The sequence below is a fragment of the Borostomias antarcticus genome (assembly GCF_949987555.1).
Source record: "Borostomias antarcticus genome assembly, chromosome: 15".
Lineage (NCBI taxonomy): Eukaryota > Metazoa > Chordata > Actinopteri > Stomiiformes > Stomiidae > Borostomias > Borostomias antarcticus.
This window is the reverse complement of record NC_140248.1, coordinates 10,745,349-10,760,294: the sequence shown is the minus strand read 5'-3', so window position 1 is coordinate 10,760,294 and position 14,946 is coordinate 10,745,349. Positions and strand designations below refer to the sequence as shown.

General features: G+C 43.0%; 2 protein-coding genes across 2 annotated transcripts; both read left to right on the top strand.

Moving 5' to 3' along the window:
- Nucleotides 1–2,042: 2,042 nt before the first annotated feature.
- Nucleotides 2,043–3,750, top strand: LOC311318778 (ependymin-2-like; the record flags this gene model as incomplete). Its single annotated transcript, XM_084450209.1, has 5 exons — nucleotides 2,043–2,121; nucleotides 2,398–2,429; nucleotides 3,018–3,204; nucleotides 3,413–3,425; nucleotides 3,624–3,750. The coding sequence occupies 5 exons, from the start codon at nucleotides 2,043–2,045 to the stop codon at nucleotides 3,748–3,750; spliced, it is 438 nt and encodes a 145-aa protein (XP_084306335.1).
- A 2,156-nt stretch (nucleotides 3,751–5,906) lies between these two features.
- Nucleotides 5,907–13,832, top strand: panx1b (pannexin 1b; the record flags this gene model as incomplete). The annotated part of the gene is made up of 8 exons (XM_084450208.1): nucleotides 5,907–6,087; nucleotides 6,875–7,014; nucleotides 7,488–7,687; nucleotides 8,424–8,928; nucleotides 9,276–9,369; nucleotides 9,539–9,621; nucleotides 13,102–13,292; nucleotides 13,706–13,832. The coding sequence occupies 8 exons, from the start codon at nucleotides 5,907–5,909 to the stop codon at nucleotides 13,830–13,832; spliced, it is 1,521 nt and encodes a 506-aa protein (XP_084306334.1).
- Between the last annotated feature and the right edge of the window lie 1,114 nt (nucleotides 13,833–14,946).

Sequence of the window (14,946 nt, the reverse complement as noted above, 5' to 3'; positions counted from 1 at the left end):
CTAGTATTTTGGGTGGATATTAAATCTATCCTCCATTATTTCTTTAGCTGTGCCCCTGCGCAGAAGTAATCTGACGTTCGCCAGATGGTTTGTTTTGCACAGAGTGAAACAACATGAGCTCACAAGATCAGGATGGTCTCACGAGGCTAGCGCAGAAAAAAATAAACTAAAACTAATACTGAAACTAATAAAAACTAAACTAAAACTAAGCATTATCAAAAACTAAAAACTAAACTAAACTAGCAAATCTGCTTTAAAAACTAATTAAAACTAAACTGAAATTTAACACAAAATGTTAAAACGATATAAAAATAAAAACTAATGAAAAAAGCAAAACTATTATAACTATGGTTGAACTCCTGCGCTGTATTCTCTAATCCACCTATGCTTGATTCTCTACCCAGCGTTCCTAGCAACTGCTATGTAAACAGGAAGAAGACAGACCATTGGCATAGGCTGCCCAAAGAGTGTAAAACTGAAAATTACTAACCGGGGCGAGTTTGTCAGCACAATGAGAGAACAATTTACAAATAGGTTTTGAAGCCATCACGTTCAACTTTTGAAATGTAAGTAAAACGTAAAAATGCAAATATATTTTAACGTGAGCTTTACTTCGGAAAATGGATTGTGGTTATGTGATATACGTTGGGTGACTAGTTTTAGGAGATCAAATCCTTATGGTCAGTATGGTCCTTTAATTCGAAAATGAAGCCCTAGTTAAAAAATTCCAGACTATCCCTTTAAATAGGCTTACTCTTGGTGTGCGACACTGTTTTGTCGGGGCCAAGCAAGGACAGTCGAACTACAGTGCCCTTGTTGTTACAATAAAACATGTCTGACCTGTCTTTTGTACTTGATCCTGAATCACCAGGAGCTTTTTGTTTGGTTTGGACTACTTCTTTCAAGGCCTCCAGGGGGGTTGAGGGCTGAATCTCTAACAGCCATAAGAGATAAACTCATAAAAACAACATTGGTATGGCCCTCAGCTGTTACATATGGTAACCAGGGGTGCTTACAAGGTCAATAGGTCATGTTACCCAGTCTGGGGAACATTTGGGAAATACTGTATCTGCCTGTCATTGGCTAACTATGGATGCCCACTTGCACACATACAATTTACCTCTAGCTACACAGTGAGCTTTATAAATAAGACACAAAACAGAATTTCTCTATGAATACTTTATAAGATGAGCAAATCTGGGAGACACGTTCAGTACAAGTCTCAAAAATCTCCAGAGACGATACACGAAGAGTGTAGCCTACCCATATACCATCCATCAAGGGACTTACAGTAGAGGGTGGGCTGATATGGGATGATGCACAGGTTTCCAAATAACAGGGAAAACACTTAACAGATTCTGAAGACTGAAGTCCCATGACATTATACAAAAACAATTAAACATCCAATTCAGGTTCTGGGCTCATAGATAAGAAACTGTTCTAATGTGGAATGTATACTCTGTGGTAATACCAAGTTATTGTCAATGGCCAGCAAGTCATGCTGACCCAAGAAGTTCATGTTGACCCTTTAACAACATGTGTAACATGCGCATAATTCATAAGTGAAAGGTTTTACACATGTAATGGAGAAATCCATCACAGCTTCCCCACAGAAAAGCTGACGAGGCCTGAGACATGGACATGTTGAATCTCAAGATCTGAGGAAATCTGGACTGGATCTCAGATTGTTGCCCTTCCTCGCACTGACTGACTCATCTGATCCAGATGCTCTACGATCTTCTGCGTGGCCACAGCTTTAAAGTACAAACAGAACTGCTCCATGTGGATGACCCCCAGCTAGACCCCTAGCTAGAATAACACTTACTCTATTTAGACAGATGTTTGGTGTTTGTGGGGACAGAACCTGGATGACCTGACATGCACGTCCCTCTTTGCGCAACACCTCAACACTCAGACGTTCCTGAGCCCTATAAAAACAGCACCGTGTCCATCCTCACAGTCAGGTGGATGTGCTTTGAGTTGTCCCAGTCTTCTCCAGTCTGCTTCCTTCTTTGTTTCTTCGTCTCTCCGTTCAGGGAAAAATGCATGCAATCACTACCCTCTTCGTCTGGATGTGTTTGGGTGGCAGCGCCCTGGCCCACCACAATCACGAGCCATGCGGTATGTATACTTGATCATTGATGTAGCCTGCTACGATAAGAACCATGTATAAGATAACCATTTCAAGGTATCATATTTGAAACATACAACTAATATCAGTTTGCAAGCATTGCTCATGTTTACAAGGACGCTCTTGAGCTGTTGAGTTGTGAGACTTGGTATTCAAGGATGAAAAACAGCTTGGGAGACTACTAACATCACTAATAAAATTCCAGTGAGTTTGTAAGGTTTGAATATGAGTGTTAAACAACCATCCGTCTTTCTCTTGTCTTTCAGATCCACCGTCCATGACGGGGTTCATGTCAGTGGTGAGTGAAGGTCTTTGTCTATGTTCTGGTCAAGCTGCAATATTTTGTATGCTTTGAATATTTGATGTTTCATTAATACACTTCTGCTTCTAACCATTTTCCGAAAACGAATAAAATTTATAAAATTCATAAAAAATACACTTCTACTTCTGTTTCTTTCCCTCCCTCTCTCTCTCCCCCTCTATCTCTCTCTCCTTCTCTCTCCCCCTCTATCTCTCTCCCCCTATATCTCTCTCTCCTTCTCTCTCTCTCTTTCTCTCTCTCTCTCTTTCTCTCTCTCTCTCTCTAATTCAGATCGACCTAAAAGGGGAGATAAAGGCCATGGCTGAATACAGTTATGACTCATTGGCAAAGAAATTGCATTTTAAAGATAATGACACACACACGGTCAACTACAACAGGACATCATCAAATATGGATGTCCTGATGCTTTTCGGAGAGGTAAAACAATCAGTCATTTAACAAAGTTCAAATTTAGCAAAGTTCAAAAAGAATTATGATGCAGACGGTTTCTGGAGTCTAAAAGCCCTGTTGGTGAATTCTAGTAATCACGACTGACTCTGCTACTGTCTCCATCTTCTCTGATAGGGAGTCTTCTATGAAATCGACAACAAGAACCAGAGCTGTGAGAAGAAGGCTCTGCAGGTGCTCGCCCATCCTTTTGAAGTCCCCTCTGATGCTATGTACGTAGCCGAGTTGTCTCTGGGGAGCGTGTCCGTTCCAGGGGAGGGCCTGAAGGTGAACACATGGATCGGAGCGGTATCTGAGCTAAAGAGTGAGTATAGTAGGCAATACACAGAGAATAAGTTTGTGATTGATGTTAATAACATGATTCAATGAATGCAAAACGATTTGAGTAAGACTGTGATTTACAGTGTAGCTATAAGATCTGCCCTTCTCATGATATCCAGGCCGCTATACTATGACTACCACTCCGGGAGGATGCTTGACTCTGAGCACTATCATCTTTGGTGACTCCTCAGCACTCGTCTTCACGTAGGTGGTTTTTACGTACTATGTTTTGTTAGTGTATGTCCCATTTTGTCTGGTTGATGGAGCAATACATTAATTGGGACATGGATGTATGAAATATATGCCACTGGATTCCAGGACTGAGAGATTTTGCTTTGAATCAAAGTGATTACAATGCTTACGTGTTCGACTGTTCATGACATTTCCCCATCTCCTTCACAGCAATACAAACGTTGTGGCTGAGATCAAGGACCCTGATGTCTTCGCTGTCCCGGCGTTCTGTGAGAGTGTGGAGTTGGAGGAGACCCCAGAGGGGACGGTGAACAGCTTCTTCGGTCTGTTCACCTAGAGGAGGAGGCTGTGGGCAGAGGACCTCCAGCCCTCGATGGGCGTGAGGCCAGCTAAAACACTAAATGTTTCTCCTCCTTTCATAATTGTTTGAGTGGTTCACTTGCTTCCTTCAGTTTGACTACATCTGCATCCTTTCTCCTATTCTAACCTCTAGTCCCCTGTGAAACGATGGCGTTGGGATGGGTCACATGTATGGGGATTTCACCTGTTTTTACACAGGGTTAAGGGGACATTACATTTGTGCTTCATGAAATGAGTCCTAACACACTAACAATGGTTGGCTGTCACTTGAGAGTGGCCATGCTTACAACATCTGTAAGAATAAGTAAAGATATAATAAAATAAAAGCCTTGTCCAGTACTTTGTTATTTGCTTCCACAGTTTAAATAAATAAAACCAGTACTTATAGGGTGGGGTCCGGGGACTGAGGAAATACCAGTAAGAATATAGTAACCATAGCCTGTGATATCATAACCCGACATGCCAGATGGTTTGCTTTGCATTACTCTCCGTTGGAAACTGGAAAAGGGCAGGCACTTTCAAAAATACTTGGCAGGTCATTGGATAAACAATCTGTCTATCACCGTCACACGCTAACTTCAACAGCTCCTTGCTGTCGTCACACCTAAACCCACCCAGCGTAGCGGTTTGTATTCCAAATTCCTCAGAACCAACGCTGATTGGCGAGGTCGTTTTCTGATCCCACGGATCTCTGTGGAGAGTGTCCACACTGATTTGAGAGAAACAGAATGTGAGGCTAATGATAGGCTGCCATACATGGTACTCGCAAAACGCCTGCATTAAAGGAGTAGTAAAGGGAAAATGCATGTTTAGCCCTGTTTTAAGGTTACTTATGATCATATACAATGGTTCAGATCAAAACGTTGACAAAACTAGCACGTTGACAAAACTAGACAAGAAACTCACCGAGGTGTTAGTTGGCATTCTGACATATAATTCGCCATAAAGTAATATTCTAGTTCATCTGGAAAGGCTTTTTTAAATATTTAGCATAGAACTATTTAGTCGCAGCACATACGTGTGTAAACTTCCGCAAACTAGGTAGCCTAGCAACATGAACAATAACAATAGCTACCGTAAGTAGTTCCGCTTCCTGAATCCCCTCTGCGGATTGATCTACACATGTACAACGGTCGCTTCAATACAAGTCAATGGATTTCATAAAATTATCAATAAAACCCTACAGGATTCATACTTTGCGGCGAATTTGATGTCAGAACACCAACGGACACCAATTACCCCCTCTGTGAGCTTCTTGTCTTTGAAATCGAGAGTTTAACATGTTTTTGAAAGATTTTTCAAAGTGCCCACCAACATCCATTGTATGACCAAAACGGTGGTAGAGCAATTATCAGACTTTCTCAAAAGTGCTAGTTTTGTGAACGTTTTGATCTGAACCGTTGTATATTATCATAAGTAACCTTAAAACAGGGCTAAACATGCATTTTCCCTTTACTACTGCTATAACAGTTACGGCAGAGGTTCTATTAATACATCCATTGGCAGAGGTCACGTTGACGGTGTATAAAGTGGCCTATCAAGCAGGACGGGAAATTGAGTCATCATCTCTGTTGAGTGAAGAAGCCATGGCTGCAGCTGCTGTCCATGGTGCTGCAGCTGCTGGAATTCTCCCGACGCTGAAACAAGCTGGGACTTGTGTGTTGGCCTCTCCCTCTTGAATTAGGTTACAACAAGGATAATCTCGTGGTAGCGTAGGCAAAAGTATCCAATTCACAGTGGCAGTGACCTATCTAAACATGACACTATGAATAGTAATGCTGTTGGGACAGCCTGTCATAGTTCCAACTAGCCGCTGTTCAGACATTCAGTCAATGCGCTTCGGGCAGACAGTCACGTGTTCTCGTTATTATCGGCAGTAGGCTGGCAAGTGACAACAATAAGAATAACGGGACAAGTCCATCAGTCATGGCTCAGGCGGTAGACTTTCAGCAAGAAGAATAATAAATAGCAAATGTATCTAGGCCTAATCTTAGTGTATTTTCATTCATAAAAGCAGATACTTTGGGTTTAAAAAGGTTGGGTTGTTTGCTTTTTGGTAGCCTAGGCTAGTCGACCCATTTCGACCATTAGGATATTGACTGGATATTGACTGGACTCTGCGTTTTGTGAGCCATGGCGATTGCACACGTAGCTACTGAGTACGTTTTCTCCGACTTTTTATTGAAGGATCCAACTGAATCGAAGTACAAAGGAGTGCGCCTGGAATTAGCAGTAGACAAAATAGTCATGTTCATCGCAGTTGGTCTTCCTTTGTTACTTATATCCCTCGCGTTCGCGCAAGAAGTATCAGTAGGTAAGTTTTATGTAGGCTACCTTCTAAAGGCTGTCAAAACATGAACATAAGCCTAGCTATACACTGAATGTTTTGAGATAAACACATTGTCTAATAGGCTAAAGCTTTTAATCGGCGTCCGCTGCTCTGCTGTCATCACCGCAGACCCTATCCATTGTCCTAGTTGCAGTAATGAATATCCCCTTAATATAATGCGCTTTTTTATTTATTGTTTGTATTTTCTTGCGTGTCTTCGCTTTTCTAGTAGCATATAGCCTATGATGAACATTGTTGTTAATCTATTTGTCTAGAGCAGGCCTTCAGCGCCGGAGCAACAGCTTGCGACCACCTAATCCACGCCCCTTCTTGATAGATTTTTTTTCTTTCAGACAGATAGGCCCCTCTTGACAATAAACAATGGTGGCATTTGTGTAAACTGTGTAAAGATGAGACAATTTGATTTTGACGTTTCTCCACTTTCTCATTAGGCTTCTCAGTGGGACTTTCGTATCTTCCTGCAGATAGAATAGTGATTTATTTAGTGATGTATATGCCTAGCGCTTGGAGCAGCTGTCTAAATGTTAAATGACATTATGTTAAGATATTATTAAATGATAACATTCCAGTATGCAAAAGAAAGCTAATAACAGTGGGGGCAACAGTTATCCCCTAGGCTAGCCTACGTTTAGTTGTCCATAAACTGGTCCCAATGGCATTGTGTAGCTAGCGTATGCAATTAAATAGGGATACTAGTTTAGTGGTGTTGCTGGTGACTCGTTCTCATCACTCCTTTTGCCTTTCTGCCCAGGTACCCAAATCAGTTGTTTTGCCCCAACCAATTTCTCCTGGCGGCAGGCCTATTATGTTGACTCCTTCTGCTGGGCGGCAGTACAGCAGCAGCAGCCCGATGTAGACGAGATTAAGAGTCCCCCCCTGTGGCTGCACAAGGTAGGCTACATTCCCACTCTTTAGGGGCCAGTGAGGAGGATAATACAAGGTCTATAGTTGTGGGCCACATTTTGATAGACAGCAGAGTGGTTCCATGATGTAGTGAGATTGGAGTGCTAGTGTAACAGATTTCACTCTACACTGATGACCCTCTGCTACACTCCAATAATTAGGATCGACCAAACCCTACTCCCATATTTATCGATGAACTCAATAGTATCCTATCAGAATAACCTTCCATTGCTTTTGGGATCTACAACAAGAAAGAACCGGCATTTAAACCTAGCTTGAGATAACAGTATTTCCTAAAGCTGTAGGTCTGTATGTTTCAGGTGGGTTACAGCTTGGAAACACTGACCTATATTTTCACCCAAGGTTTTCAATGTTAAATGCGGTGTCCATGTCTAAAGTGCACTTTGCTGGTCCTTAGTTTCTGCCTCTAAACTAACAGAAATATCTCTGTGGTTCCTCAGTTCTTCCCCTATATCCTCCTGCTGGTGGCCATCGTCATGTACGTCCCTGCGCTGTTCTGGCGCTTCACAGCAGCTCCTCACCTCTCCTCTGACCTCAACTTCATCATGGAGGAGCTAGACCGCTCCTACAACCGCGCCTTCAAACTGGCCAAAAACCTGTCTGCTATAGACGCTAAAGATGCACCCGAGGACTCCCAGAGGTAGGGACTGCTCCGGGGCCTGTCAGCGCATGGCGCCTCATCAGCCCCTTACAATCAGCAATACAGTGAGGGGCTGTGGATCAGTTTGTGTGTTAAAGGTTTTAATGATTCCTCATCATCAAATGATGTGATTGCGTTTTACATCCCTAGTTTCAAGAGCGATAAACACAGTTACAGCCTGGCCCATCAATGGATGCACTGATTGTTTACCTTGTGTAGGTCTGAGACAATCTGGCTTCATGCATTTAGAGAGGCAGAGAGAGACGTTACCCCAAGGAGGTAAACTTGAGATTTATTTCAGTTACTCGCATTAAAAGAGGAAATTTTATGTTGAAAAATAGCCAGAGCAGTAAAGGTTTCTCATTTGCAGAAACTCACAACAGGGTAGAACACTGTTACAGCTCAAGCCAGATTATATCTATGCATACAGGGCTGGTGAGGTCCTGGAGATTTTTGCAGAGAGGAACACAGAGACCGAATTTGAGGGAAGCTGAGGGAACAGGGAATGAAGTGATGAGAAAAAGACAACATGAACCCTGTCATATTTACTATAAATGGGGGTGAAAGATGCTCTTTCATTCCTTCTTTCTGTTTTTCATTTCCTTGTGAGGAAACCTGTGGGTGTGAGTTTTAACATGAAATTTACAAAATACAAATTAAGCCCATAGGACTACCAAGTGCTATAGGCCCTTGTTTCTCTATGCAATTTCATCAGTCCCATGTTGTGTGTTCATAGCAGCACCCTGGACCTGACAGAGAGCTGCTTTAAATACCCCCTGGTGCAGCAGTACCTGAAGACCAAGCGTTACTCCCGCGGGCTGGTGGTGAAGTACCTGGCGTGTCGGGGGTCGACCCTGCTCACCCTCCTGCTGGCCTGCATCTACCTGGGCTACTACATCCGCCTGGCCTCCCTCACCGATGAGTTCCCCTGCGACCTGCGGACCGGGGTGCTGAGGAACAACAGCGCCATACCGGCCCTGGTGCAGTGCAAGCTGGTGGCTGTCGGCGTCTTCCGACTGCTCAGCTGCATCAACCTGGCCGTGTACATCCTCCTGGCGCCCCTGGTGGTGTACGCCTCCCTGGGCCCCGCCCGTCAGAGCTCCCGCTTCCTCCGACCCTACGGGCTCCTGCCGACCTTCGGCGACCTGGACCTGGCCACGCCCTTCTACAACGACCTCAGCGTCTACCTGATGTTCCTGGAGGAGAACCTGAGCGAGCTCAAGTCCTACAAGTGCCTGCAGGTGGGTCCCAGCTCTGGAGCCATGGGTTCACCGGTCAAAATTGAAAGAGTGACAGGTCGTAGCAGCAAATGAGAGACGCTAGCCCAGGTTAGATGGGTGGGGCCAGGTTGGGTAGGAGCCTCTGATCGCGAAGGTCGTTACTGATTGGTGTCGCCAGGATTCCGGCGACAATGAATTGCCAGGATTTTAAAAACTGATTTTTGCATGAAGTGTCCCAGACCCATAGAGAGATCTGCAGCATGCAGTAACGTAGTTAGCATAGCTTACGTAGTGTATAAGTGAAAGAACTGTGGTGGTGGTCTCTGGTGTGGTGGTAGCGGTGTCTCGTGTGTTGTGTACTGGTCCAGGTGCTGGAGCTGCTCAGAGAGGGGGGTGGAGAGTCCTTCGACACCATGTGCCTGCTGCGCACGCTGGGGCAGGTGAAGACAGATGTGGTGGACGGTAAGCCCACGGTGCACGGCAAGAACAGCAAAGACGTTTAGAGGTGAGTGAGAGGGACCCCGAAGAGGCGGCTACTACTGTATATCACACCGCGAGAATCTGCTTGAAGTGCATGTTGCTGGTGGGGAAAGTACAGCAGAACTCTGGATGATCCTGTGTTTTGTTGCAGATGTCTCCACCTTGCTGCTGGATGACGGACTGAAGAAAGACAAGGACTTGAGCTCTTGTGATAAGAAAGAAGAATGCCAGAGAGTAGTGTAAAGTGTCAGTATGTACACATGTGAAAAGATGGATCACTGCTTCCACAGTGAACTAATGCTGATCAATAGCTTGTTGCATTTTCTGAAAGTAAAATGCCTTTTGCTGTATTGCCATACTAACCTTAGTAATTGGTGCATCTTATTGTTCTTCTCAGGATCAATAAAGTGCCTATCTTGTTTGGAGTGAAAGCCATACATAAGTATGAATCCATTGCACTCCAAAGCTTCTTTCATTCCTCCGAGCAAGGTTTCCTAGGTTTACTTGACCTACCGCTCTGTCTAGAAATGACTGTATGTGATTCAATGTGTTTTTGTTGTAGAGATTTTCCTCTGAGAAATGACAGTACAGCAAGGGTTAAGTTTAGATATACAGATAGATAGATAGATAGATAGATAGATAGATAGATAGATAGATAGATAGATAGATAGATAGATAGATAGATAGATAGATAGATAGATAGATAGATAGACGCACGCTAAAAACATCAGGACCAGTAACTTTGTTTCAAATAACTCTTTCTATACAATGCTGATTGAGCCATAAGCACTGTAAGGTCTGTATGTGGAAATGTGCATGCAGAACAAAAAGTGAATTACTCAAGGTGGAATGGAATTATATGAATGCAAATATAGTAACTATATTGCATGTTTAATACTGTTTCAAATGTTACTCACAATAGTTATTTAAAGCCATATGTCATATGTTTACCTGTGCAGTATATCTTGTCTTAGCCTTTATTTCAATTTACTGTTAATTTGGTGTTTTACTTGTTTCACCGCTCAAAAACTGTAGAGGCTCTCTTCTTTGATTATTCCCACCGTCTTCCTTGTAAAGTAGAATCACCAAGCAAGCACTTTAAATTCAAAGTATATTGTGTTGTGAAATGGAAAAAATGAAGATACATATCTAAATCAATTTGTTGTTTTCATTAACTAGAAATGGTGCTCAGAGAGCAAAGACCTCTGCCCCTGAATGCATTTGTGGCTCTGTGCGTGCCTAAGTTGACCGATTCTACACCCCTCTACTGAGTTTCATGAAAAGCGGTCTGGTAGTTTTTGCGTAATTCTAGTCCAAAAAATCAATGGAGGTGGCTCATGGACCAGCTATGTGATTCGGATCCACTCCAGAATTTAATGGGTTGTTAGTTGATGTTACATCCCTCCACCGAGTTTCATGAAAACCGGTGAAGTAGTTTTTGCGCAATCCTGCTGACAGACGTACGAACGTACTGACGTACGGACATATAGTATACACGCGGCCGAAAACATTACCTCTCGCCCAGTTGTCTGGGCCTGTACATTTCATGATTATTAAATGGTGGGTTGGACATAATAATTGCACTCTCACATTTTTGTTGATTATTCCTTGAGTAAATCCCAGGCAACAAAATATAAACTTGACTGGATAAAACTGACCTCTGGTTACTGTAATATTCAGTAGGACTCATTGTAATGAAGGGGTTCCAGTTTGTACAAGACATGATCCACATGAATGAGTGGATGATGGAACTCCATACTGGACACCACAACTGGAAAGAGAACAGGCCTACTAACGCTCTGGCCACATTCGTTTTTTGATTAGAAAAGGTTAGAAAAGTCACTTTTTAGAAGCCGTCAAACAGATTGTGTAATCTTTGATGATTTAAGTACTGCAATTTCCCACCACCACTGCCAGACCATGTTAAATATAGGTCACTCTCTTCCCTTTCCAGCTCACATTCACTGACTGAATGGAAAAGCATATTTTCATAAGTGAAAGAGCTTCCTTTATCTGCACTGTTACTATTCAGACTAGCCTGAATAAAAGCTCATTTTCTAAGGCACAATTTGTGGTACTGTTTATTGAGTGAGTACCACAAAGGGAGAATATCAAAGGGAAACAGGGGGCCAAAAGGGGTCTGTTAATTTGCCAACAGTCTCATACTAACAAAGAGGACTGCAAGGTGCTCTCATTGATCCGCTTGTTTTAGGCTGCAGCTAGAGTTTCGGAGTTCTTACCTTATACAAATGTGAAAAGCCTCTGAAGAATGGCGTGGGGAAGCGAGAAACAGCTAGATATAGATAATACCCTGCACCAAGGAAATTCTGGGTTTCAGTGGATGTAGAATCACCTTTAATATGGACAGAAAAGCAGATACACTGTACAATTGTGATTGACCTATGTGTTTTTTGGCGAAAATTAATGTAAACATCGACCTTAAGGTGAACTGTACATTGTTTTCAGAACCACAGAAATGGACAGTGCTGGCAGCAGTTAGTGTTCAGCAAGGTTAGGATATTATGCCCAAACCAGCGATTAGCAAACTTGCCACAGACTAGAGCGTGTTCTGTTGTTCCAGTCCAGATTAAAATATCACATGTAAATAGGTATTCACTCCCTTTGCTATGACACTCAAAATTGAGCTCAGGTGCATCCTGTTTCCATTGATCATCCTTGAGATGTTTCTCCAACTTGATCGAGTCCACCTGTGGTAAATTAAATTGATTGGACATGATTTTGAAAGGCACACACCTGTCTATAAAGTCCCACAGTTGACAGTGCATATCAGAGCAGAAACCAAGCGTTGTCTCTCCGTTCAGGGAAAAATGCATGTAATCACTACCCTCTTCGTCTGGATGTGTTTGGGTGGCAGCGCCCTGGCCGTCTGCAATCACGAGCCATGCGGTATGTATACTTGATCATTGATGTAGCCTGCTACAATAAGAACCATGTATAAGATAACCTTTTCAAGGCACCATATTTGAAACATACAACTAATAAGTTTGCAAGCATTGCTCATGTTTACAAGAACGCTCTTGAGCTGTTGAGTTGTGAGACTTAGTATTCAAGGATGAAAAACAGCTTGGGAGACTACTAACATCACTCATAAAATTCCAGTGAGTTTGTAAGGTTTGAATATGAATGTTAAACAACCATCCGTCTTTCTCGTCTTTCAGATCCATTGTCCATGACGGGGTTCATGTCAGTGGTGAGTGAAGGTCTTTGTCTATGTTCTGGTCAAGCTGCAATATTTTGTATGCTTTGATTGTTTGATGTTTCATTAATACACTTCTGCTTCTAACCATTTTCTGAAAAGGGAATACAATTTATAAAATACACTTTACTTCTACTTCTGTTTCTTTCGCTCGTCTTTCGCTCGTCTCTCTTTCCCTCCTCCTTTCTCTCTCTAATTCAGATTGACCTAAAAGGGGAGAGGAAGGCCATGGCTGAATACAGTTATGACTCATTGGCAAAGAAATTGCATTTTAAAGATAATGACACACACACTGTCAACTCCAACAGGACATCATCAAATATGGATGTCCTGATGCTTTTCAGAGAGGTAAAACAGTCAGTCATTTAACAAAGTTCAAATTTAGCAAAAGGTTCAATAAGAATTATGATGCAGACGGTTTCTGGAGTCTAAAAGCCCTGTTAGTGAATTCTAGTCATCGTGACTGACTCTGCTTCTGTCTCCATCTTCTCTGATAGGGAGTCTTCTATGAAATCGACAACAAGAACCAGAGCTGTGAGAAGAAGGCTCTGCAGGTGCTCGTCCATCCTTTTGAAGTCCCCTCTGATGCCATGTACAATGCTGAGTTATTTCTGGGGAGCGTGTCCATTCCAGGGGAGGGCCTGAAGGTGAACACATGGATCGGAGAGGTATCTGAGCTAAAGAGTGAGTATAGTAGGCATATACTGAGAATCAGCTTGTGATTGATGTTAATGACATGATTCAAAGAATGCAAAACGATTTGAGTAAGACTGATTTACAGTGTAGCTATAAGATCTGCCCTTCTCATGATATCCAGGCCGCTATACTATGACTACCACTCCGGGAGGATGCTTGACTCTGAGCACTATCGTCTTTGGTAACTCCTCAACACTCATCTTCACGTGGGTTGTTTTTACGTACTATGTTTTGTTTGTGTATGTTACATTTTGTCTGGTTGATGGAGCAATACATTAATTGGGACATGGATGTATGGAAATGTATGCCACTGGATTCCAGGACTGAGATTTTGCTTTGAATCAAAGTGATTACAATGCTTGCATGTTAGACTGTGTTCATGACATTTCCCCATCTCCTTCACAGCAATATAAACGTTGTGGCTGAGATCAAGGACCCTGATGTCTTCGCTGTCCCGGCGTTCTGTGAGAGTGTGGAGTTGGAGGAGACCCCAGAGGGGACGGTGAACAGCTTCTTCAGTCTATTCACCTAGAGGAGGAGGCTGTGGGCAGAGGACCTCCAGCCCTGGATGGGCGTGAGGCCAGCTAAAACACTAAATGTTTATCCTCTTTCATAATTGTTTGAGTGGTCACTTGATCCCTTCAGTTTGACCATCTGCATCCTTTCTCCTATTCTGACCTCTAGTCCCCTGTGAAACTATGGCATTGGGATGGGTCACATGTATGGGGATTTAACATTAAGTGGACATTACATTTGTGCTTTTTGAAATGAGTCCTAACACTTCTGTCACTTGAGTGGCCATGCTTACAACTTCTGTAAGATTAATAAAATAAAAGCCTTGTCCAGTACTTTGTAATCTATCAAAGCTTTATTTGTATTGCGCATATCATACCCAGAGGCAACACAATGCGCTTTACAGAGAACAAGGGAGGTGGGCATACGACCAACCTCTACATATTCCAGAGGGAAGCAAAAAAAACAGTAATCACCCAGGGGCCAGATAAGTGGGCTGTAAAAAATCTTCCCTGACCCCTCTCAACAAGGTGATCGAGCAAGCTCCAGGAGTATGTTTGTCTACCAGCTAAGAACATTTATAAATCATTACATTTCAGAGTAAGAGGCTAAAAAAGCATCATAGGAGAGACATGGCAAATACTGGTGTGTGTTTGCTATGGCCCAGGCCTAAAGCCGGAAGTGGGCTGGTGTGTGTACGTGTGTGTGTTAACTAAATACTACGACATCCACAGCAGACACGGGTATCTATCAGGGAGGTCTGCTGGTGACAGTGGGGCATCCACTGGACCTGGTTAGAAGATGGGAGGGAGAGAGAGGCACTAGGGAGAGGGAAGGCAGAACAGGGTTAGTAGCACACAGAGCCGTAAAAGCAACACAGATATTAAAACGGGCAACCTGGAGCAAGCTCCTGGAATATATTTGTCTAACGGCTAAGAACATTTATAGAGCAATAAATTAAATTAAATTTTCAGAGCAAGAAAGGCTAAGAGCATCAGGTCCAGGCCTAAGCCGGATGTGGACTGATGTGTGTGTGTGTGTGTGAACTAAATACTACAACATCCACAGCTGACACGGGGGTATCTATCGGACTCAGGGTGGTCTGCGGGCGAACGTGGGGCATCCACTGGACC